Source organism: Trichechus manatus, unplaced genomic scaffold, assembly GCF_000243295.1.
Source record: "Trichechus manatus latirostris isolate Lorelei unplaced genomic scaffold, TriManLat1.0 scaffold00042, whole genome shotgun sequence".
Classification (NCBI taxonomy): domain Eukaryota; kingdom Metazoa; phylum Chordata; class Mammalia; order Sirenia; family Trichechidae; genus Trichechus; species Trichechus manatus.
In genome coordinates, this window is record NW_004443978.1 from 371696 (window position 1) to 397191 (window position 25496).

The 25496-nt window shown below is 44.9% G+C and overlaps 1 protein-coding gene across 1 annotated transcript in view; it reads left to right on the forward strand.

Annotated features, from left to right (window-relative positions):
- NINL (ninein like) overlaps positions 1 to 25496 on the forward strand; it is a 104151-nt gene that overhangs the window by 62150 nt on the left and 16505 nt on the right. Inside the window, 6 exon segments of the mRNA XM_023731357.1 lie at positions 5404 to 5533; positions 7564 to 7673; positions 8526 to 8809; positions 10537 to 11562; positions 15569 to 15673; positions 16675 to 16744. Of these exon segments, the coding sequence (XP_023587125.1) occupies positions 5404 to 5533; positions 7564 to 7673; positions 8526 to 8809; positions 10537 to 11562; positions 15569 to 15673; positions 16675 to 16744 (1725 nt within the window).

Here is a 25496-nt window from a genome sequence, read left to right on the forward strand (position 1 = left end):
CAGTATCCAATAATCCCCGGAAAGTCTGATTATTTCCTTTTCTGCAATGAACAGTCACTCTGGTAAAAGGCCGTAGATCCCTTTGGGGAAGGCTGGGAGAAAGATTAACAGTAAAAATTTTTGGCAGTGTATTGGAGTCCTTCCTCAAGGGGACCCAGCCTCCCCTTCATTCAAGGGGTTGTGGGTCTAAACTTGCTCAAATCTTGGAATTGATTGAGACTGTGACTGTCTATTCTGACTATTCGAGTTAGACTGCTGTTCCCCTGACCTAGAATTCATCCATTGGTACAGATCAAGTAACTAGTAGATTTCCTATCTATTTCACTCCTAGGGACACCATGACTAAGTAGCCAACACCATAAGTCCATACGAGTCAGACTGTTCTGATTACTAGGTGTCTTAATTCAGTTAGGGCAGTTTCCACTGTCAAATCTGACTTACATAAAATAGCAATCACAGCAGTCTTCAAGGATACTGGAGCTCCCTTCACAAATTTGTTCCTCACAGTGGTGGTAAAAGATGTGTCCTCTGGCAACTCCTTGTGTGGGTGTGTGGGTCTAACCTGATAAATCCACTCTAGCATGCCAATTTCCCTAAGCCTTTGGATACCCTCTTCTACAGTATACCAAGGCAGGTCTGGTACTTCAACTTGATTTAGTGTTGGCCACCTCGTAATCCATGCTTCGGCTACCCAACCAAATAAACTACTAGATCTTTTCCTGACTTCTCAAGCTGAAACACTGAATGAACAATTTGTGCTCAGTGGACCCATTTCAATAAACTCAGACTGATCCATCTTTATGTTCTTTGCACCACTATCCCACACCCTTAATAGCCATTCCCACACATATTCCCCAGGTTTCTGTTTGTACGCGTTAGAAAAGTCAAGCAGTTGTTTTGGAGTGAAGCGTACCTCCTCCTGGGTCACACTTTGTACTTCACCTTTTGGGGCTTGCTGGGACTTAGGTCTAGTTATAGGTCTCGAAGCCAAATTTGATAGTAAGGGCAGTGTTTTGAGAACATTCATCATTGTCTTATAAAGCTTCGGCCTCAGGCGATGCCCTAGGCAGTGACTCAGGAAAGGGCTCCTTAGAGACAGCTGGGCTAAGGCTAATCTCATTAGATGGGGGTGGAGGGGCTAATGGTTTTTCTGGGCAGGGTGGTTTAGCAGACAAACATGAACTAATCTCTTCAGATGGGAGTGGTTCTGCTGGCAGAAGTGATTCAATGGAATTTAGGGGCTCAATGTCACCAGCTTCCTGGCTATCTGCCCATACGTCCCCATCCCAAGTTTCAGGATCGTATTTCTTCCCAGTCAGTGCCCTTTAACTTCAGACACCTGTCAAGGTTGGCAATTGAGCTGGCATTGTAATTGAGCCACTCTTACAATGAGACTCCGGGTTTGGTTTTCGGCGATTTCAGCTCTGTTACTACAAGAAATAAGTCAGAGCACAAGCGGGAGCCTTGAGGTCATTTATGCGGCGCTTGAGCTTTGACTCTGAAGCCCTGAGCGCATCTTCACCAGTTTGTCTAGCGTAAGTAGGACCGACCAACCAGCTTCCTTATACTTCTCATTCTGACAAAACTGTAGAAAGATATCACACGTGTTTACCCTGAGCTTCACCTTTCACCAATACCTGATCTACTGGTGATGATATTTTGCGTATTTGTATTGGCACCTCACGCCATGGATTAGCAGTGCTCTCTTTAATGCTAGAAGCAGAGTCATCAACATCTTTAAGACTAACCAGACTTGAGAACCAATTTAGAAGACTCATCCTTACAATTTTTTCTAGAACCACTCTCGGTACCAGTTGTCTTAGGCTGGGTTCTCTAGAGAAGCAAAACCAGTAAAGCGTATAAATATAGAGAGAAACAGATTTATATCAAAGAAACAGCTCACATAGTTGTAGAGGCTGGACCATCCCAAGTCTGTGGATTAGGATAGAGGCTTCTCCTCATTCACATAGCCGCAGGGGCTGGTGAACCCAAGATCAGCAGGTTGGAAAGCAGAACTCTGCTCACAGGCTGTAAAGATCAACTAGTTCCAGGATCAGCAGATAAGCTGATAGGTCAAGTCCCAAGAACCGGAGGTCAGATGAACAGGAGGCAGCCGCAGAATCCACAGCGAGCAAAAAGCCAGAAGGTCTGCTTAGATTCAGACCACACTCCCAAGGAAACTCCCTTTCATCTGATTGGCTACTCATAGCATATTCAATCATGGGAGTGATCACATATAAATACTGAGAATCACGGCCCAGCCAAGCTGACACAATCTTAATCATCACCCTCGTTAAACAATTAATACACATTATTTTATGACATTGGTTGCCAACCCCTCTATGTGTCAACACTCTCCCCTTCTCTACCTTGAGTTCCCCATTTCCATTTGTCCAACTTTCCTGTCCTTGCCACTGGACTGGTGTGCACATTTAGTCTGGTATACATGGTTGTGCTACGTGTATTATTGTTTGTTTTATGGGCTTGTCTAACCTTTGGCTGAAGCATGAACCTTAGGAGTGACTTCAGTACTGAGTTAAAAGGGTGTCTGGTGGTCATACTCTCAGGGTTGCTCCAGTCTCCATCAGACCAGTAAGTCTGCTCTTTTTTTTGTGAGTTAGAATTTTGTTCTACATTTTTCTCCAACCCTGTTTGGAAGCCTCTATTGTGATCTCTGTCAGAGCATTTGGCGGTGGTAGCCAGGCACTATCTAGTTGTGCTGGACTCAGTCTGGTGGAGGCTGTGTTGGTTGTGTTCCATTAGTCCTTTGGACTAACCTTTCCTTGTGTCTTTGGTTTTCTTCATTCACCCTTGTTCCAGACAGGGTGGGACCAGTACACGTATCTTGGATGGCTGCTCACAAGCTTTTAAGACCACAGATGCTACTCACCAAAGTAGGATGCAGAACATTTTCTTATAAACTATGTTACACCATTTGAGCTAGATGCCCCTCAAGACCATGGTCCCCAGCCCTCAGCCTGGGAACTCGATTCCTCAGGGAGTTTGGATGTGGAAGCTTCTTTAACTTTGCCTTGGTCAAGTTGTGCTGGCTTCCCCAGTATTGTGTACTGTCTTAACCCTTCACCAAAGTTATCACTTATCTACTGTCTAGTTAGTGTTTTTCTCTCCCGCCCCTTCCATCCTTCATAACCATCAAAGATTTTTTTTCTGTATGTAAACCTTTTCATGAGTTTTTATAATAATTTTGTGATGGACTTATTCCACTCAGCATAATGTCTTCCAGGTTCATCCATATTGTGAGATGTTTCTGAGATTCATCATTGTTCTTTATCCTTACATAGTATTCCGTTGTGTGTATGTACCATAGTTTATCCATTCATCTGTTGATGGGCACTTAGGTTGTTTCCATCTTGCTATTGTGAATAATCCTGCAATGAACATGAGCATGCATATGTCTATTCGTGTGATGGCTCTTATTTCTCTAGGGTATATTCCTAGGAGTGGGATTGCTGGATTGTATGGTATTTCTATTTCTGATTTTTTAAGGAAGTGCCATATTGTTTTCCAAAATGGTTGTGCCATTTTGCATTCTCACCAGCAGTGCATAAGAGGTCCAATCTCCCCACAGCCTCTCCGACATTTGTTATTTTCTGTTGTTTTGATTGCTGCCAGTAATGTCAGGGTAAGATGGCACTCATTGTAGTTTTGATTTGCATTTCTCTAATGGCTAGTGATTGAGAGCGTTTCCTCCTGTGTCTCTTAGTCGCCTGAATATCTTCTTTGGTGAAGTGTCTGTTTATAGCCTTTGCCCATTTTTTGATTGGATTATTTGTCTTTTTGTTGTAGAAGTGTTGGATTTTCCTAAAGATTTTAGAAATTAGACCTTTGTCAGATATGTAATAGCTGAAAATTTTTTCCTAGTCTGTAGGTTCTCTTTTAACTCCTTTGATGAAGTCTTTTGAGGAGCATAAGTGTATAATTTTTTGGAGATCCCAGTTATCTAGCTTATCTTCTGGTGTTTATGTATGGTTAATTATGATTTGTATCCTATTTATGCCATGTGTTAGGGCCCCTATTGTTGACCCTGTTTTTTCTTCCATGATCTTTATAGTTTTTGGTTTTATATTTAGGTCTTTGATCCATTTTGAATTAGTTTTTGTGTATGGTGTGAGGTATGGGCCTGTCCTTTTCTTCCCCCCTCACTTAAGATCAATAAGCTTTTTCTCAGGGAATATATTTTATTTATAATTTGCATGGGCAATACATGCCATTCCAATGACTATGGCTTCATAACAAATTGCCCCAAAACTTAGTGGCCTAAAACAGCCATTTCATATGTTCGTGGATTTTATGGATCAGGAATTCAGACAGTACAGTAGGGATACCTCATCTCTGCCCCCCGATGTTGGCCCTCAGCTGCGCAACCCATCTACTAGGCCAGAACTGTCTGAAAGCTCACTTACCACATGGCTGCCGTGTGGGCTAGTTTGGGCTTCCTCACAGTATGGTGACTGGTGTCCCCCAGTGTGGATTTCCTAAAAAGAGAAGCCAGGCAGAGCTATAGCCCTGAAATGCCTGGTATCACTGCTGCCATACTGAGTAGGTCTGCACAGTCCCAAGCTTCCCCTTCCCCCGCATCACTCTCCTCCCTACCCCCCGTTCACCGAAGGGATGATGACCACACACTCCATACTGATGAAGGCAGCTGGGGCCCCACAGACAGGGTGCAAGTTGCCATGTTCCCCTTAAGTCTGTGTGACTAAGAACTGTGTCTAGTCACAGTTCTTTAAAAACCTGGAGATGGAGTGTGCTCATTTCAGTGTTTCCTTGACCTGTGTGCAGACTGTGCTCACTGCAGCAAGGGTCCGGGTGCAGACTCCGCGCAGTTTCCCGATGCCACCCATCCGCCCTGTGGCCCCCACTTTGTGTGTACTTTGTCAGTCCCCAGCCACCCTTGTCACCTGTCCTCTTTGCTGTGTGGCATGTTATCTTAAGCTAATGGTACCTCCTTGACAGTTAATGGCTGCAGAACCCTTTGGGGAAAGAGTCTCAGTGAGTTGCTTCTCTTGCCCATGTCCCGTTACCATGGTGGACTCTCACACACACCTGTCAATTCAAATGTTGGTGACCCTTTATGTCTGTGTTCTGCATTTCTCCTCCATATCCACTCCACTGCTTTTTTTTTTTTTCTTTTTGGAGCCCCTCCTATGAATCCAGTGATAGAAGGTGATGTAGGGCATAAGAAAGCTGAGGAGACGACCCCTGTCTTGTTTAACTCACTGGGTAGCTGGGAACTTAAAAGTCCAGTCTGAACGTTGCATGCTTGAGGTCAGGAGTCGAAGCTCCTTCCCCCGGGCACCCTGTATGCCCCACCACGCCATGCTGCTCCCCGGGCCCTACAGTGTGGAGCGGCAGCTGCAGGGGTATCTGCTCTGCTGACAGGACCTGCAGGACCACAACGATGAGCTACAGGCGGCACTGGAAGGCCTGCAGGCATGGCTGCACAAGACCCAGCGTGGCCAGTCCAACGCTCGGCCAGATGGATGGCTGCCCCTGGCAGATGGCCCGGAAGGTAGAGCCTGTTCTTGCGGGAGGGGTGGGGGGCTGTGGACTCTGCGAGCCCACCTGCTCCAGCTGACTGGGCTGCCTCCTGGGCCCAGGGAGTTCAGTGGCAGGGCCACTTCTGGGCACATAAGGGCACCAACACCTGCCCCTAAGCACACACCCTCCACCCACCTGAATGCCTCCTAGCTTCCCTGTGAGGCTGAGGGAGTATGGGGGCTTTATCAGTTGTGTAGAAATGGCAACAGCTGTGTGACCCCATAGTGAGCTCATGAGAGCTCACCTGCAGTGAGTGTTTGCAGATCACCCTCACCGTTGTGGTGAGGACTAAGTGAGGGACTGCATGGTGAGCTTTCAGCACAGGCTGGGCAGAGTCAGAGTCAGAGGTGACGGAGAATGCAGGGGCTGCGTTTTCCTGCCCCAAGTCACAGCCTAAGGTCTGTGCAGATTGTTCTCTGAGCTATGAGCTGGTTGATGTGAAAACTCTTAGAAAGAAAGAGAGACTCAATTCCATTTAAAACATATTATTGATTCTCCCTGGTGCTCAGAGAGGGCTTGAGGTTTACTGCTACTGAGTGATGTCAAAAGTGTCCCCTCGGGAGGCTAAGCCAAGGTGTGCCTGTGACAGTGGGGAGGGGCAGAGCCCACCAGTGCACAGAGCAGCCTGAGCAGGGCCAAGCACCCCCAGCTTGCCCATGGGTGTCCCTAGGGAAGTGCACAGCTGCCCTTTTCACTAGTCTAGGACCCTCAGCTACACAGAACATGTGGCCCTTGGCAGCAACCACTGACCCAAAACCCAAGAGGCAAGGCTTAGGCTCTGAAGTCGTAGGTCTCCCTGGTTAGAAGGACTTGGGCTGTGGCACCAGAGGGCAGACCTAAGTTTTGTGTCATCACTAATAAAACCTAGCCATTTCACAATGTGACCTTTTCTCTCCCCTCCCCTCCTCTGCCCGACCGTATCCTTTCATAGAGCCAGCACAGAGGCTCAGTTGGCCCCTTCCAGTGAGGAGGGGTCTCTCTGTGGCCAGGAGGAACCATAAGAAGCAGGATTGCATTGAGTGTGGGTGATGTGGACTGTCCAGCCTGATGACGCCTCCTGTCAGCCTGTTCAGCCTAGCAAGCTGGCCAGCTCCGGGTTTTCAAGGCAGTGCTTTCTTTCTGGAGGTGTTTATCCAGGTTTTCTTGGCCCCGATGTCCAATTCTGTCACAATTTTCAGGACGACAGAGTAGATGGTGGCTCTCCCCACTTCCCATTCTTGGCACAGCATGGTGAAGCCCTAGCCGTGGCACAAATGCAATTCCGAGTCTCAGGCCAGCTCTCTTACAAGCCCCACCAACACACCCAGCTCACAGATGTGCCTGGTGCACAGGTGGCAGGGTGCTCATTCATGTAAGGAGGAGGGCTCCCTGGACCAAGGCGCTGCTCACGTCGCCCTTCCTCATTCCACAGATATTTAGTAGTATGCCTGACTGGTTTACTAAAGCCCAGCATTACTTGGATGATATCATAATAAATAGCGTAGAGAAGACGGAGGCCAACACGAGAACTAGTAAGCAAGCCACACGGGTGTATGTAGTCACCTGCACATCAGTGTGGCCTCCTTACTGGCTTCACACTACCCAAAGGCTTGCCCATGCCCCGGTTCACACCACTTCCTCTGCCTCCTCACCTCTGTGTGCCTGGCATCAAGGAACGGACGTGAAGATGAAGTATCATATTTCCACCTTGTAGGGACTTGGAGGGTGCTGGTGGTCCATGTGGGAGCCTCTTAGACATAGCCTTGAGCAATCTTGTGGTGAAGGCACGAAATGGTGTTTCTAGAGGGTTCTGCCGTGTGGAATGCAGCGTAACAGATTGTTTGTGGTACATGCTGTCCTCTGTCACTGACAGGAGAGAAACCTGGGCATGGTGCCCTCCGCTAGCACCACCACCAGGTGCATGTGGAGCCTGTGCTTTGTTGTCGGGTGGGGAAAGGAGAGCTGCGATGGACCTGTGATGTCTTTGGCATGAGAGAAGCTGAAGTTCCCTCCTCTTCGCAGGCCTCGTTTCATGTATGGGTGGCCCCACTCCCGTGAGCCTAGAAACGGAGATAATGGTGGAACAAGTGAAGGAACATTACCAAGACCTCAACATCCAGCTGGAGACCAAGGTAGGGGGTGAGGGGAGCCTCAGGGGAAGCCTGGGGCCTCCTGCTACACACAGGGAGAGCTGTGCTCTGTGCTGATGCTTCCGCAGGCATCTGCCTTAGAATTTTCTCGCTCGTGATGAGCTGGCCCTGGGAAGGGGAGTTTGCAGGGAAATGTAAGCAGAAGTGCCTACAGGGAGGCAGACAGCAGACAAGCAGGCCATGCACGTCCCATGTCACATGGGGGCTGGCATGCTGAGTGCTGCCCCACCGACTACCAGGCCTCACACTCAGCTCTGGGGGAACGGCGTTCACCTACCTTGTTCTAAGCTTAAATTGCCATTGGATATGCCCTTTGTGGGATGCTCAATAGCTTCACAGCCAGCGTTACTCAGGCTAATGATGTCTTCTCAGATGGATTATCTCCTGTTCTGTTCTTGGATCATGGCGACAGTTTTAAGAGACAGTGTCCACAACCTATTGTCACGTGCCACGTTCCTCTGACCCTGAGAAAGGGATGCGGCCATCTTGCTTGCATCTGTGCCTTTGGGCTCCTGGATGCAGTTACTTACAGTGCCTAGACGAAGCTTGCCAGATAACATCCTTCCTGCAGGCCTGCAGGGTGTTCATCTCCCAGCCTGTCCTGAGAAGGCTGCGCATTCCCTCCGTGAGGGTTGTACCCTCTGCTCTGCCCTCCCCATTGGTGGGACCTGCCTCATGAGCACTGAGCCCTCAGAGCGTCGCCGCTGTCTGTGCATCCTAGCCCTCCGCAGGCCTGCTTCTTGGCATGTCTGACATCCTCGTATTTCCATGTCGTACTGTCAGGAGCTAATCTTTAGGAGCCCCTGGTTAACGGTCTCATATTTCTCTTTCCAGGTAAATTACTATGAGCGGGAAATCGAGCTAATGAAAAGGAACTTTGAGAAGGAGAGAAGGGAGATGGAGCAGGCATTCAAGCATGAGGTCAGCATGCTGGAGGGCCAGAAAGCAGACCTGGAGGCGCTCCACACACAGTCACAGGAGGCCATCCGCAGCCTGCAGGGGCAGCTGCAGAAGCTGGGGCATGGGGGGCCACTCTGCACCAAGGAGCTTGCCAGCCCGGCTCAGCGGCAGGAAGAGGAGCCCCGCCTGAGGCACCAGCATGAAACACAGCAAGTCAGGTCTGCTGGCCTATTTCCTTCTGCGGCCTTGTGTCTGGAGTTCTTGCCAGGAACCCACATTAGAAACCGAATTTAGGAAACTATTTGGAACTGCAGTGCCTGTTGACTGGGTGATTTTTCTCTGGGCAGAGAGATGAGGGTGGAGAGAACAGGTCATTTTATAAGGTGTTTTAACTTCAGATTAGAAATATATCATAAAACTTAGACCATGAAGCGATTTGCTTTGTAGACTTAACTCATCAGTATTTATATTCTCCTCAGACTTCCCTGTAGCAAAGGCCAGAGGTAGCGAAGCATCTTCTCCATTTAATGTCACATACTGGTTTTCCAGGGTGTGTTGTTGTAGCATGTGGGGGGATAGAGAGAAGGCCTGAAAGCCCTAAAGTGATTGGAAAGAAGGTTAAGTGAATTAGGGAAGTTTTTAGAAGCTAACTTAGGAGCAAAGGCAGTAAAAGGCCTATTTGGAGAACCGAACATGGCATTGGTGTATGAGAAGCACATGCCCGTTCTGTGTTAGGTGCATCTCACTTAGTGGAGTACTGGTTACTGCAAGCCCAGTGCACGTTCATGGGGACCTCTCTCTCCCACACCGACCAGACTGGGGCCCCGCTGGCCAGGCCTGAGCAGCCTTCTCGGGAGGGGCTCTTTGCTGGGAACTTGGGCTGGGTTCATATGTGGAAGCCATGGCACCATGCCGACAACTGGAGACTGAGCCGTCTTCCATGTGTAAGACTGTCCTATGACTTGGGGAGGTTGTCGTCCCCACAGGCCATTTGCCCTCCCTTCCATGTGTGAGGAAGTTGGGGCAGCTTGAGTATGGGAAGTGAGGAAAAGCTCTGGACCACCATCAGCCCAAGTCTATGCCCTCTCTGTCTTCCCCAGATGCTGCCACAGAGTGCGGCCTCAGGCCTGGGGGCTGCAGGTGGTCCCCTCCTAGGTAATGGAGAGAAAATTGTTTTTAAGTTATCGCTTCCCCTGAGCTTTACTTATTTTCTCTTAAACCCAGCATCTCTGTGATAAAGGGCCTGACCACTTTCAAAACCACTTCCTCTTATGCCCGCTGCCACCACTTCAGAGCCCTCTGAGGCTCCAGACGGCAGCAGAGGGACTGGGCCTGGTCCCAGGAGCTGCGCTAGCTGGCTGAAAGTCCCCTCGCACCATGACTGGGAGTAAAGCCATGTCATGCATCTTCAGTGCGCTCAGAGCTGCCCTGGCCCTCCCAGGCTGGCTGCTCTTGATTGAGCCTGACTCAGCCTCAGCATTTTTTCCTGGGGTGTCCAAAGGCCCCTTTCCAAGCAGTTTAAGGTGTTTTCAAGGGTAATTTTGACTATAGGTGAGTTTCCTCTGTCTCACTAAGACTTTAGGCCAGCATTGCCCAATACAACTTTATGTCTGCAACAATGGACATGTCCTCTGTTCGCCTGCCCAGTGCAGGAGCCACCAGCCACATGTGGCCGCTAAATGTGGCTGGTGTGACCAAGAAGCTGAGTTTTAATTTTATTCAGTTTTAATTGGTTTAAACTTAAATATAAACAATCACAAGTGTCTATATTGCCCCATCAGGTAGGTCTCACGGGTGAACTCTCTAAGAGGGACTGGGATGAGGAGAGAGGAGTTGTGTGCCTAGAACACAAGCTTAGGTGGCCTTTTCTGACCCAGGGGAGCGACCGCATGGTGCATGTGGCGTTTCTGTTTCTGAACCAGGCCGTGTGAAATTGTTTCTGTAGGAAGGAGGCAGAGGCTGAGCTGAGCCAGAAGCTCTTGTGGATGGAAGCCCAGCAGGCCTCCCACTGCGAGCATTTGTCACGGCAACATCAGCACAAGAAGGAGGAGATGCTGCAGAGGCACCTGCTGCCGGTGAGAGACATGGCGGCGCAGCTGGACTTGGAGAAGGGACGAAGGGATGAGAGGGAGAAGGAGCTCCTGGCCCAGTGCAGGAAGCAGCAGGTCAAGCTGGAGGAGCTGATGAGTGAAGAGCAAGCTCAGATTTGCAAAGTGTTTGCCCTTGAGAAGGGAAAGTTAGAACTCTCACATAGGAAGCAGGTAGAAGGTCTTGCCCAGGAGACACAGATGCTGAGGGCTCTCTTGAAGGAGGGAACAGCAGCAGCAGATCACAAGAGGGAAAGGCAGCCGCCACCAGGCCTGTTGGGGCCCACAGAAGTCAGGGAGGAGGTGGGACCAGCAGGAGGCGGGCCTGGGTCTGGAGGGGCAAAGGCCATGGGTGTACCAGGCTGGCAGAGCAGCTGTGCAGACCCTGTCCAGGGCCCAGCCTCAATCCCAGCCCTGCGGCCCAAAGGGCCATCTGCAAGCTTCAGCGTCAGAGAGAGCCATCCTGGCTTGCTGGATGCTATAGAGGTGGCTTCTGCTCCTTCAGAGGTGTGGTCATGTGTGGGGCCACCTGGGGTGGATGGGACAGTGTACCTAGAGAAATCAGTGCCTTTGGCTAGTGACCCAGCAGATCAGAGCTGGCTGTCATCCGAGCAGCAACAGCCCGAAGCTCAGGAGCAGCTCTGGTTGGTAATGGAGGGAGACAAGGATGGAGACAACCTGCCCGGGGAGCCGGCCCTTGGGAGGAGCCTGAGTGCTCTGGAGGCCACTGGGACAGGACGGCAGGAGTGGGAAGGAGCCATGCAGAGAGTGGAGGCAGAAACGGCGCTGGAGAGAGAGAAAATTGAAGTGAAGACCAGACTCCTACAGCTGGAAGATGTGGTTCGGGCCCTGGAGAAAGAAGCAGATTCAAGAGAGAACAACAGGTTTGCCTTCTACCCATCCTCAAACATGTGACACTAGAGCCCGCTCACCTGTATCCCTGATGACTCTACTGCATGCTCCCCTTTCCTTCTCACAGGTGGCAGGCTCTGACTCGGGAGAAGGCCATGTAACTCTGTGCCTGGTCAGGGCTATAAACCCAGCTTGCATGCAGGCCACGGTGTCCCTGGTGCCGAGCGAGTGGGAAAAGAGAGGCTTTCCATGCAGAGACCCCTAGAAGCCCACAGTGAGGACTCCTGTGGCTCAGACGCAGGTCTGTCCACTACCTTTGTCCCTAGGAAGTTTGTGCTTGTCTCACAGGGCCAAGACCGACTGTTCTTGGGGCCCCACTTCATTCCTGGTGCATCTCTGAAGCCCTCTGCCTACTGACCCCACATGCCTTCATTTAATCCCACTGCATGTGCCAGCACTGTCCTTGGCCCAGGGGACTTGCAGTGAAAGAATGGCAGCAGCAGCTGTGGCCCAGCAACTCTGCTGGCTGCAGAAGCCGATGCCTTCTGGGGAAAGCCGAGATGGGAGGGAGTCCTGAAGATTTTGGTCAGTTGAGCAAAGTGCTGAGAGGGCCACAGGTGGAGCTGGCCTTTTCCTCCTCTGGGTTCACCTGGGGACTCAGGCTGGCAAATGCTCTAACTCAGAAGTCTGAAATCTAGAAAGGCTTTTCCTAATGCTGCAGAGCATGGACGCATGTCCCTGAGTGGCTTACAACAGCACAAATTTATTATCTTACGGTTCTAGAGGTTAGAGGTTTGAAGTAGGCTAAAATTTAGCTAAATTTAAAAAATTTTTAATTTAGCTAAATTTTAGCTAGCACTTAGAACTAAATTGGGCTACAATCAAGGTGTTGGCAGGACTGCATCCCTCTCTGAGGGCTCAAGGGAGAATCTGCTTACTTGCCTTTTCCAACTTCTAGAGACCACTTACATTCCTTGGTTTGTGGCCTCTTCCGCCATCTTCAGAGCCACCAGTGGCTGCTGAGTCTTTACCGTGCTGCATCACTCTGACTCTAACTCTTCTGCCTCCCTCTTTCACTGAAAAGGACCCTGGTGATTACATTGGGCCCACTAGGATAATCCAGAATAATCTCCCCATCAAGGTCAGCTGATTAGCAGACTTAATTCCATCTTCAGCTGTAATCCCCCCGCAGCCATATAACTTAATATTCACAGGTTCTGGGATTAGGACATATATGGACCTTTTTTAGAAGGTCATTGTTCTGCCAGCCAGAGTAGGTGATCTGAGTTTTGTCTCTGATACTTCCATGATCTCTTTATCTTTGGTGTGTTTAGATGTGTATTTCTTCCTTTTAAACTTTTTATTGAGTGTTATATGCATAAGAAAAATGCACATAAGTGTGCAACTAAAAGAAATTTTGAGGAAATTGAGCACATCGTGTTACCAGCACCCAGAACAAGAAGTAGAACCCTCCAAGACTCCCCAGGTGTAACCACTATCCTGACTTCTGACAGCATAGATTGATTTTGCCTGTTTTTGTACTTTATATAAAGGAATTATACAATGACTACTTGCTTGGCTCCACGTGTTTGTTAGTCATCCATATTGTTGCTTATAGCTGTAATTCATTCATTTGCAATTTATTTTTCCATTCTTTTGTTGATGGGCATTTGGGTAGTTTCTAGTTTTGGGCTGTTACAAATAGGGCTGCTATGAAAGTTCTTGTACATGTCTTTTCGGGCAATATATATACACATTTCTGTTAGTATATGCGTAGGAATGGAATTGTTTGGTTTTAGAGCATAGATGTGGTTTTCTCTTTATTTATTTTACTTACAAAACATTGTGCCTATTGAATGTGTTGATTTATGTCTTGTGAAAAACTCTCAGCCATTATTCTTAAAATACTGCCTCTTCTTTCCCTCTTCTCTCCAATTAGACGTATGATGTTAGATCTTTCCATTTTTCCTCCATGTCTCAACTTTTATATTTTCCATCTCCTCTTCTCTCTGTGCCACATTCTTGGTAATTTCTTTATATCCGTGTTCCAGGTCACTAATTCTGCTTTGTCTAATCTACTGTCTAACCATTTCAGTGAGTTTTTATTATGACATTGACCTTTTTTTCCCACCTCATTTCTATAGCTTCTGTTTGGTCCTGTCTGATCATTTTTTGATAGTTTCTTGCTGCTTATTCATTTCTTATTTCCATCTTTTATTCATGTAAACATTTCATAAGATTTATTTTTATTTTGTATCTGATAATTACAATATCTGAGATAAAAAAAAAAAAAAAGAGCCCCAACCCATTGACATCGAGCCAATTCTGACTCATAGCAACCCTATAGGACAGAGTAGAACTGCCGCATAGGGTTTCCCAGGAGCGGCTGGTGGATTCAAACTGCCGACCTTTTGGTTAGCAGCCATAGCTTTTAACCACTGCACCACCAGGCTCCCTGAGGTTCTTAGAGGGTCTAAATCTGTTCTTTGTTTCCGTTGATTCCTATAGGTGACTTGTTTGTGTGTATGTTTTTGATCCTTGATTGTGAGCTCTTGTTTGCTTAATGTTAATTGCTGGGAGTCCTGTGAGCTTTGGTAGAGGATGTTTTTCTCTATAGAGGATTGGTGTTGCCTTTGCAGAGAGGTAGAGGGCAGCCAATCTGGGACAACTTTAACTTTCTTCCGAGTCACTGGCCTGATGCTGGAGTCAGTAGTACAGCTTCTCCATCCTGCTGATAGCAGGCCTCAGGGTAACCCAATCTTTGTATTGCTTAATGCTCACAGCTTTTGTTTCAGCTTCCAGGTTTTTGTTTTGTTTGGTTGCCCTTGGAGGTTTCTGTTAACTTCTTTGAGGACAATCACACGTTGCATAGTTGGCTTCACACAGTCTCTGATTGTTTGGTGGGTGGGGGTGGGCAAACGTCAGCATATCTGGGCTCCAGGCAGCTGGAAGTAGAATCCTGCCTCCCCCACCAATACACACACGCATCCCTTGAATCAGTGTGTATTCCGTACTAGAGCCAGAGTGATAGTTTCACAATGGAGATTTCATTCGTTTCACAACCCTGCTTGAAATCCTTTGCTGCTTTAAAATTCCCATGACTTCTATTTCTTTTTTTTCTCTTTAGCTCCTCATAAGATAAAATGAAGTCAGATGAAGGAGTACTTATGCTTGATACTATAAACATAATACACAAAATAAGCACAACGAGGTTATGAACCACCTTGAAGTACTTTTAGATTAGAAAAATTAGAAGTTAATGGGATGCCAGACAGAAGCCTATTTGGGGGAATAAATATCAGCTAGATCAACATGTTTTAAGGGCAGTAAGTATGGGTTTTAAGCTGCCTCATTAGGGATCTTTGTTGGTAAAATACTCAGCTGGCATAAACCGATGGCGCGGCCCCTGCAGAGGTTCTCTAAGAGCTGTTTGTCAGGAAGCCAGTGTGACTCCAGGCAGACTTGGTTCATGTAGCAGCTGATTATACATGCTTTTCCTTCATGAGGGAGTCACCTTGCATCAGGTCTGTCTCCATAAATTGATGTGGGTGTCTTGCTAAGTTTTTCCTTCTAGTGCTGACCTTGGAGTGTAGGAGGATGGAACTCTCACTAAAGAGCAAAGTATGTCCACGTATTTTGGCCTCTGATCCCTTGTGTTTCTCAGCCCCACACTGGAGTTCACCAACAGGGAACATCCTTTGGAATGAACTGAGGCCTCACACCCAACATTTTGCATTGATATCAACTGTGGACACACTCACATTGCAGTGAGAGGTTCAACGATGTAGAAACAGGTCAACTATAAACACAAAGGAAATGAAACCGAGGTGCTTGCTGTGGGGAGATGCAAACCAGAATGTGTTAATCCTGGATAGAAGAAAAGGAAAAGTGTGCCCTGTGCCGTCCTGAGGGAGGGGAAACGTCAACTGCATCATCATCATCATGACGTCAGCTGTAGGACCAGACTTAGACGGATTGCATATTGTAGCCAGCTCCTGGAGTTCCCAACCTGCTTTCTCTTTTCACCTTTGTTTGCAGAATCGAGTTACAGAGGCTTTCTGAAGAAAACACTTCGTTGACAAATGAGCTGGGAAGAATTCAGCAAGAGCTTGAAGCTGCAGAAAGGACAAATAATGCACAGAGGTAAAGGCCCATCTCGGTGCTCCCCCTGGCCTTCAAGGCTGTTACCCAGTTTCATCTGAGTAGAATGAGTATGGAAGGTATTGATATAGGAAGTGGGGAGTATTCACAAGTCAGCCTCACCTTCCAGAAAACTACAAGTGGGTAAGCTTTCTTGGCCTCTGACCATGCCATGACAGGTTATAGGGTTAAGAGGCACTCCCGGGCTCTTCCTAGACAAGTAAAATATGTTTGTTCATATCCTAATAATGGTTTTAGCTGGGCTTTTCTCCAGGGTTCATTCCTGTGTATTGATTTCAGTGATGACAGGAGGACAGGGCCCTAGAGCCTGAGGCAGGAGCAAGGGTGGGGGCAGGGTAGGAACACCCCGTCATTGAGTTTAAGCCTTCACTACTGTAGCCACATCCGAGGACAATTTGACCTTTTTTTTTTTTTTAAATAAGAAGTTCGAGGTGAGCTTAGCTCTGAAATGCTGAGAGCATGGTGCTGAGTTGATAGAACAGCCAGGACGGTGAGAGTATAGAATGCAGAGTACGCTATCCAGAGGTGGTTGCTGTTACTACAGCAGCTCAGAAATCCATCTGGAAACCATTTTCTCCTGTATTGGCTACCAGAGCCCTTTCCCAACAGATCTTAGTGGGTGTAAGGTGGTTTGGGTCTTTGTGTAGCTAAGTGTGACTGTTGACATACTTTGCTAAAGAAACACTAAGTTGTGTGATTGAGGAATGTCCTTTTTGTACAATACTGGTAATGTCTTACCTCTCTAAAAATCTGAAAAATCTCACCTTTCTAACTTCCTCTGGCTCCAAGGGCTTCGGATCAGGATTGTACCATCATCACAGTCATCAGTCATAGCAGCAGCAATACTGTAGAGAGGGGAGCAGAGCAGAGCCATAGAACGCCAGGGCATGTGGGGAGGGCCTGCTTGTGGTACAGATAGTGAGCTGTGTCCAGGAGAAGGAAACTGGTTGGCAATGATATTGTTAATTTTGCTTCTTCAACAGGCAGGAAATTGAGGTTTTAAAGAAAGACAAAGACCAGGCCTGCTTTGAAATGGAAACACTCAACAAACAGGTCCAGTATTGCCACCTGGTGTGAAGCTAATGCCACCCTTTCTTTTTTCACTATTTTAGAATAATTTAACACTTATAGAAAGGAAGTATGGGATTTTTTTTCTGAAAGATTTCAGACTGCATTCGCCCCATCAAAGCCAGGAAATTAACATGAACACGTTACTGCCATCAGTCGTTGGACTCCATTTTGGTGTTGCCACCATCCCGATAATGCTCAGAATCGTGTGGGATTTATATTGTGTCTTTTCAGTCTCCTTGTATCAATCTGTCCTTGATTTTGGGAACTCTGACACTTTTGAAAATTACAGGCAGTTATTTTGTAGAAAGTCTTTCAATTTGGGTTTGTCTGATGTTTCCTCACGATTAGATTCAGATGAGGCATCTTTGGCAGGAGTACAGTCCTATCAAGGGTACAATCCTCTGTCCTGTTCTGAGTGATATCAGAATAGGTTTCCTGGTTAAGGTGTTGTTGGCTAGGCTTCTCCACAGTATTTTGGGGAGATACTTTGGGACCATGTAAATATCCCATTCGTCACCAAACTCTCACCCACTAACTTAGATCGTTTTGTTTCTTGACTGAATCAATTATTACTATGATGGTGGCCAAATGGTGGCCGTCTAATGCCACCATTTCTTTTACATTTATCAATTAGCATTCTACTATAAGGAAAAGCATTCTCTTCTCCCCATTTATTGATTCGTTTGTTTATTTGTGTCATTTTATTTCTAACATGAACTCTTGTTTTATTCAGTGAGTTATTATTATATGTTACCATTATGATTTTAATGCTCAAATTGTCTTGGATTTGGCCAATGGGAGCCCTGGCTTCTATGTCCTTTGGTCCTGATCATTCTTGGAGCTCTCCCTTACTTTTCTGGGACCACAAGATGTTCAGGCTCACCTAATAACTTTCCCTGCCTCAGGCCCTAGAATAAGCTGTTACTCTAAGGAGCCCTTCTTCAGTTCTTTCAGCTTGAGAAATGCTGAGCGTGTTCTTCCCTTTTGATTTTCTAACTCCAGGTCTTGGCACATTTCATTATAATATTTTACTTTGTCTTCTTAAGCTGCCCTTTGAAATCTTCTGTTCAGCTCTTTGACTTCATTTCTTCCATTCACTTTAGGTACCCTGCTTTCAAGAGCAAGTTTCAGAGTCTCTTCTGACATCCATTTTGGTCTTTTCTTTCTTTTCATGTTTTTAATAACCTCTTGATTTCTTCATGTATGATGCCCTTGATGTCTTCCCATAACTCATCTGGTCTTTGGTCATTAGTGTTCTTGAGATGGTCTCCAAATTCAGGTGGGAGATAATAAAGGTCATATTATGGGTCTCATGGACTTGTTTTAATTTTCTTCAGCTTCAGCTCGAGCTTGCATATGAGCAGTTGATGGTCTGTTCTGCAGTTGGCCCCTGGCCTTGTTCCGACTGATGATACTGAGCTTTTCCATTGTCTCTTTCCACAGATGTAGACGATTTGATTCCTGCATATTCCATCCAGCGAGGTCCATGTGTATAGTTACCGTTTATGTTGTTGAAAAAAGATATTTGCAATGAAGTCATTGGTCTTGCAAAATTCTGTCATGCGATATCTGGCATCGTTTCCATCACCAAGGCCATATTTTCTAACTGCCATCCGTCTTTGTTTCCAGCTTTCACATTCCAATCACCAGTAATTATCAATGCATCTTGATTGCATGTTTGATCAATTTTAACTGCCGAAGTTAGTAAAGATCTTCAATTTCCTCATCCTTGGCATTAGTGGTTGGTGTATAAATTTGAATAATAGTTGTATTAACTGGTCTTCCTTGTAGGCATATGAATGTTATCCTATCACTGGCAGCATTGTACTTCAGGGTAGATCTTGAAATGTTCTTTTTGATGATGAACACGACGTCATTCCTCTTCAATTTGTCATTCCTGGTATAGAACACCATAGAATTGTCTGATTCAGAATGGCCAATACCAGTCCATTTCAGCTTACTAATGCCTAGAATATCAACGCTTATGCATTCCATTTCATTTTTGACAACTTCCAATTTTCCTAGATTCATACTTCATACATTCCACGTTCCAATTATTAAAGGATGTTTGCAGCTCATTTTGAGTTCCTGTCACATCAGCAAATGAAGATCCTGAAAGCTTGACTCCATCCACTTCATTAAGGTTGACTCTACTTTGAGGAGGAAGCTCTTCCACAGTTGTATTTTGAGTGACTTCCAACATGAGGGGCACATCTTCTGGCACTATTTCAGACAGTGTTCCGCTGCTATTCATAAAGTTTTCAGTGGCCAGTTTTTTCAGAAGTAGACCGCCAGGTCCTTCTTCTGAGTCTTTCTTAGTCTGGAAGCTCCGCTGAAACCTGTCCACCAAGGGTGACCCAGCTTGTGTTTGAAATACCAGTGGCGTAGCTTCCAGTATCACAGCAACACGCAAGCCACCACAGTACAACAGACTGACAGACGCATGGTGGGTAGCTATATAATAGGCCTTAATAGTAGATAGAGTGATTCCTCCCACTTTGTCTTTGTCAAGATTGTTTTAGCTGTTCTAGAACCTGTGTCTTTTATTATTAATTTTAGAATAATCTTGTCTAAATTACCAAAAACCTTGCTGAGATTTTAATAGAAAGAAGAGCGATAGAACCGTGCTACTGTGCTTCCCGTCATGTCATGGTGTCATACCTTCTGTTTCCTAAACCCCTACCCCATCCCCAAGATAAATCCCTATAGCTCTTCTTTCTTGGTACCTCCTCTGCCCCACCACCTCTTTCCATACATGACAGACAATAGAGGTTTCTGCCATGGAAACTGCCTCAGACCTCTGAGCTGAGGTCTCCCAACTTAGGGTGTTTGTTTCCATGATTGCAGCAGCCTTCTCCATCAGGAGGATAATTCATGAATTGATTTAAGGTGAAAACTGAAGATTCTGGATTTGCCTGAAAAGGGAAGACTCCAGCTTCCTGTGGAAATGACCCCTCTGGGGCTTTCCAGGGCTCAGAGTCAATGACCAAAGAGATGATCATATGCTTCTTTTCCTTTGTTCTATTGATGTGGTATATTACACTGATTGATTTTCTAATATTGAACCATCCCTGCATTCCTGGAATAAATCCCACTTGGTCATGGTGTATGACTCTTTTAGTATGTTATTGTATTCTGTTTGCTAGTATTTTGTTGAGGATTTTTGTACCTATATTCATAAGATATATTGGCCTGAGTTTTCTTGTTGTGACTTTGTCTGGTTATAGTATCAGAATTATGTTTGCTTCATAGAATAAATTAGGAAGTAGTCCTTCCTTCCCTATCTTTTGGAAGAGTTTAAACAGAATTGGTTTCAGTTCTTTTCTAAATATTTGTTAGAATTCCCCAGTGAAGCCATCTGGTCCAGGACTTTTGTTGTTGTTGTTGGGAGGTTTTCGATCACTGATTTGATCTCTTCACTTATTATGAGTCTGTTGAGGCTTTCTATTTTCTCCAGACACAGTTTGGGCAGAATTTGTCCATTTCATCTAGGTTATCCAGTTAGTTGCCATACAGTTTTTCATAATATTCTGTCATAATTCTTTCTATTTCTGTTGGGTCAGTTGTAATGTCCCCTCTTTGATTTCTTATTTTGGTTATTTGCATCTTTTCTTTTTTTTCTTTGTCAGTCTAGATAAAGGTTTGTCATTTTTATTGATCTTCTCAAAGAACCAACTTCTGGTTTTATTGATTTTCTCTCTTGTTTTTCTGTTTTCAATTTTATTCATTTATGCTCTGATCTTTGTTATTTCTTTTCTTCTGGTAGGTTTAGGCTTAGTTTGCTCTTTTCTTTCTAGTTCCTGGAGTTGTCTAGTTAGGCTGGTTATTTGAGATCTTTCTTCATTTCTCATGTAGGAGTTTACTGCTCGAAGTTTCCCTCTGAGTATTGCCTTTACTGCATTCCATAAGTTTTGGTATGTTGTGCTTTCATTTTCATTTGACTCTAGGAAAATTTTGTGATTTCTCTTTTGATTTCTTCCTTGACCCGTTAGTAGTTTAATAGTGTGTTGTTTAATTTCAGAGCCCTGGTGGTGCAATGGTTAAGAGCTTGGTTGCTAACCAAAATGATGGCAGTTGGAATCCACCAGCCATTCCTTGGAAACCCTACAGGGCAGTTCTACTCTGTCCTATAGAGTCACTATGAGTCGGAATCAACTTGATGGCAATCGGTTTGGTTTTTTGGGGGAGTTGTTTAATTTTCATATGTTTCTGTATTTTCCAGAGTGGTTGTTTTTTTTTTTTTTTTTTTTTCTTCTGTTAGCAATTTCTAGCTTCACTCCATTGTGGTCAAAGAAAATACTTTGTATGATTTTAGTCTTTTTAAATTTATCAAAACTTGCTTTGTGACTGAACATGTGGTCTCTTCTGGAGAATGATCCATATCCACTGGAATAGACCATTTATTGTGCTGTTGTTGAGTGGAATGTTCTATATATGTATGTTAAGTCTATTTGGTTTATAGTGTCATTCAGGTCCTTTGTTTCCCTGTTGATCTTTCTAGATGTTCTGTCCAATATTGAAAGTAGTGTGTTGAAGTCTTCAACTATTATTGTAGTGCTATCTATTTGTCTCTTCAATTCTGTTAGTGTTTGCTTTATATATTTAGATGCTCTAATGTTGGGTGCACACAAGTAAAATTTTGCTGAAGATCATTCAAAAGCAGTTGCAGCAGTACATCATTGGGAAACTGCGAGAAGTTCAAGCCAGATTCAGAAGAGGACATGGAATGAAGGATATCATTGCTGATGTCAAGTACTTCTTGGCTGGAAGCAGAGAATACCAGAAAGATATTACCTGTGTTTTATTAATTATGCACAGGCATTCGACTATTTGGATCGTAACAAATTATGGATAACATTGCAAAGAACACTTAATTGTGCTCATGCGGAACCTGTACATAGACGAAGAGGCAGTCATTCAAACAGAGCAAGGGGATACTGCATGGTTTATAATCAAGAAAGGTGTGTGTCAGGTTTGCATCCTTTCACCATAGTTATTCAATCTGTATGCTGAGCAAATAATCCAAGAAGCTGAACTATATGAAGAAGAATGCTATCAGGATTGGAGGAAGACACATTAACAACCTGCAATATACAGGTGACACAACCTTGCTTGCTCAAAGTGAAGAGGACTTGAAGCACTTACTGATGAAGATCAAAGACTACAGCCTCCAGTATAGACTGCACCTCAACATAAAGAAAACAGAAATCCTCACAAGTGGACCAATAAGCAACATCATGATAAGCTAAGAAAATATTGAAGTTGTGAAGGATTTCATTTTACTTGAATCCACAGTCAGCGCCTTTGGAAGCTGCAGTCAAGAAATCAAATAACGTATTGCATTGAGCAAATCTGCGGCAAAAGACCTCTTTAAAGTGTTAAAAAGCAAAGATGTGACTTCAAGGACCAAGATGTGCCTGACCCAAGCCATGGTATTTTCAGTCATCTCATATGCATGGGAAAGCTGAACAATGAATAAGGAAGACCAAAGAAGAATTGATGCCTTTGAATTATGGTGTTGGTGAAGAATATTGAATTTACCATAGACTGCCAGAAGAAAAAACAAATCTGTCTCGGAAGAGGTACAGCCAGAATGCTCCTTAGAAGCAAGGATGGCAAGACTTTGTCTCATGTACTTTGGACATGTTATCAGGAGGGGCCCTAGAGAAGGACATCACATGCTTGGTAAAGTAAAAGGTCAGTGAAAAAGAGGAAGACTACAATAAGATGGATTGATACGTGGCTGCAACAATGGGCTCAAGCATAACAGTGATTGTGAGGATGGCACAGGACCGGGTAGTGTTTCATTCTGTTGTACATAGGATCGGTATGAGTCAGAACCAACTTGATGGAATCTAACAACAACAACAATGTTGGGTGCATATATATTTATGATTGTTAAATCTTCTTGATTAATTGACCCTTTTATCACTATATATTGTCTATCTCTTCTGACAGATTTTAACGTCTACTGTGTGTGATACTAAGATTGCTGCCCCAACATTCTTTGTGTCTTAAGCCTTCTTTGTATTTGTCCTTTACTACTGCTTCTTTTGTGTTTTGTTGGTTTATTATAGTGAACCATTTTGGTTCCCTTCTCCTTTCCTTTTGTGTATGTTTTTTAGATATTTTCTTAATAGTTACCATGAATATTACATTTAACAGCTTGTATTTATAACATTTTAGGGTAAGTTGGTACCAAGTTTAGCAACATACAAGAAATTCTGTATCTGTACCATTTCTCTCCCCCCCTTTTGTTGTTATCACTAATTATGTCTTTATATTTCATGTGCCCTGTAACATAATTTTATCCTTGCATTTTATATATCTGTTATTAAAAACCATGAAGGACAAAACAAAATTATCAAGCATGAATACCTTATTACTAGCTCTTATGCTTATCCATGCAGCTCCCTTTATTAGGGATCTTTCTTTTTATGTATGTCTTTGAATTACTTTCTAGTGCCTTTCCCTTCCATCTACAGGTCTCCCATTAGTATTTTTTTGTTGGGCCTGTCTGGTGGCTATAAACTCTCTCAGCTTCTGTTTGTCTGTGAATGTTTTAATTCCACCCTTAGTCGTAAAGGACCATTTTACTGAGCATACTATTCTTGGTCACAGTTTTTTTGTTTTCTTTCATCACTTTAAATATTTCATTCCATTGCCTTCTAGCCTCCAATGTTTCTGAGGAGAAATCGGCATTTAATCTTACTGGGGATCTTTTGTATGTGGCTGTTTGCTTCTCTCTCACTATTTTCAGGATTCTCTGTTTATCTTTACTTTTTGAGAACCCTACTATGATGTGTCTTAGTGTAGATCTCTGTGAGTTCATTCTGCTTGAGGTTCTTAGAGCTTCTTGGATTTGTAGATTCATGTCCTTAGTTAGATTTGGGAAATTTCCTGTCATTGTTTCTTCATGTATTCTTTCTGTCCCCTTCTCTTTCTCATCTCCTTCTTGAATTTCCATAATGTGTATATTAGGCCTCTTGATGTTGTACCATAATTCTATTAAATTGTGCTCAGCCTTCTTGATCCTCCATTCTTCTTGTTCTTCAGCCTCTGTAATTTTGACTGTCTTATCCTCTAATTCACTCATTATTTCTTCTGCCCGATTAAATCTTTTGGTAAGTCCTTCTGTTGTGTTTCTCATTTCAGTTATTGTCCCTTTCAGTTGCAGTATCTCTTTTTTTTAGATCTTCATTTTGTTCTTGCACTGTTTTCCTTATTTCTTTTAGCTCTGTGTCTGTATTTTCACTTAGCTCTTTAATTATGTTTATGTTGTTGTATCATATTCTTCCATTTTTTTCATTATTTGAGCATCCCTAGGTGCATTTTTGCTCCCTTCATCATGTTCTTTGGATGAGCCATTGTTTCTCTGTTTTTTGTGTGTCTTGTGATTTTTTTGTTGGTGTATTAGAATGTTCGAGGATGTTAACTTTCTGGGTCCTCCCCAGTATTTGGTGTTTTTGCTCACACTACTTTCTGCAAAAAACTCTTAGGTGGCAGAGCCTTCAGCTTTTGCTTACCTTTTCCTCTCCCTGTCTGTGATGGCTCCTTCCCACTCCCTGGTTTAATTAGGATTTGAAAGATCCCAGATCTCAGTTTTCAACTTTCAGTGCCTCCCAAACACATCAGAGAACATGCTGTGGTCAATCTGTCCAGCAATAGGCTCTGCCACTTAGATGAGATATCGTGCACTAGACAGTCTGTCCTCCTGGGGGCCAGTTCTCTCTTTGTGTGGTTATTACTCCCTTCCCGTATCTGTTTCTGCAACCACATTTTCAGTTGGAAAACTCACACCCAGTGAATACCCTTCTGGGCTGGGTGTTGCCCTCCGGTTTGCCTACAGCTTCCTTCCCTGCTCTTTGTGTTCTGCTTATATATGTGCTAGCATTCAAGGGAAGCACAAGTCAACTTTCCTCCATTTCAGGACGAGAAGGGGCTGGCACTCCCCAGAAGGACCTCCAAGAGATGTCTTGTTGGCTTCAGAGCCCCAGTTGCCCTGTGGTGCTTGGGGAAGGAGCCTCCACTTAGGTGACCCACCCCCTGGCCTCAGTGTAGGGAACCTTCTGTAGGAGTTTATATCAGTCCAGCAGCCGACAGTTACTGGGTGAAGGAGGGGTTGGCACACTCCAAATGGACTCCCAGGGAAATCTGCCTTGTTGCTGTTAGATCCTGCCTCATTGTATGTTGGCTGTGGGTGTAGCCTCCACTCAAGATGCCTGCTTCCTAGCACACAGTAGTGTCAGTCAGCAGTCATTGGTGCTGATTGGAAGGGGGAGCAAACAGACGCAAACTGACCCCCAGAGCTGTCTGTCCTGTTGGTTTCAGAGGCCTGAGCTAAGGTGTGCACAGGGAGACAGGTAGAATGCTGACTATGGGAGCAGACTCCACTCTGCAGTCGTTTTTAATCTAGAAATTGCCTTTTTCCCCCATGACACTAAGTCTTTGAAGAGACCAGGCAGTTGTCTTACGGGATAGCCCACATTCTGGAGCTGCCCAGTTGTTTACTGATGGGGCAGTTCAGTTTCTGGTAAACTGGAAATTAGGCCTAAACTTGATCAGATTCAGAGTCATCACATTTGGCAAGAATATCCTTTTGTTTTAGAATGTGTCCAGGAGACAGCTGCTAATATCTATTTCTTAATAGTTACCATGAATATTACATTTAACAGCTTGTATTTATAACATTTTAGGGTAAGTTGGTACCAAGTTAATGTCAGTAACATACAAC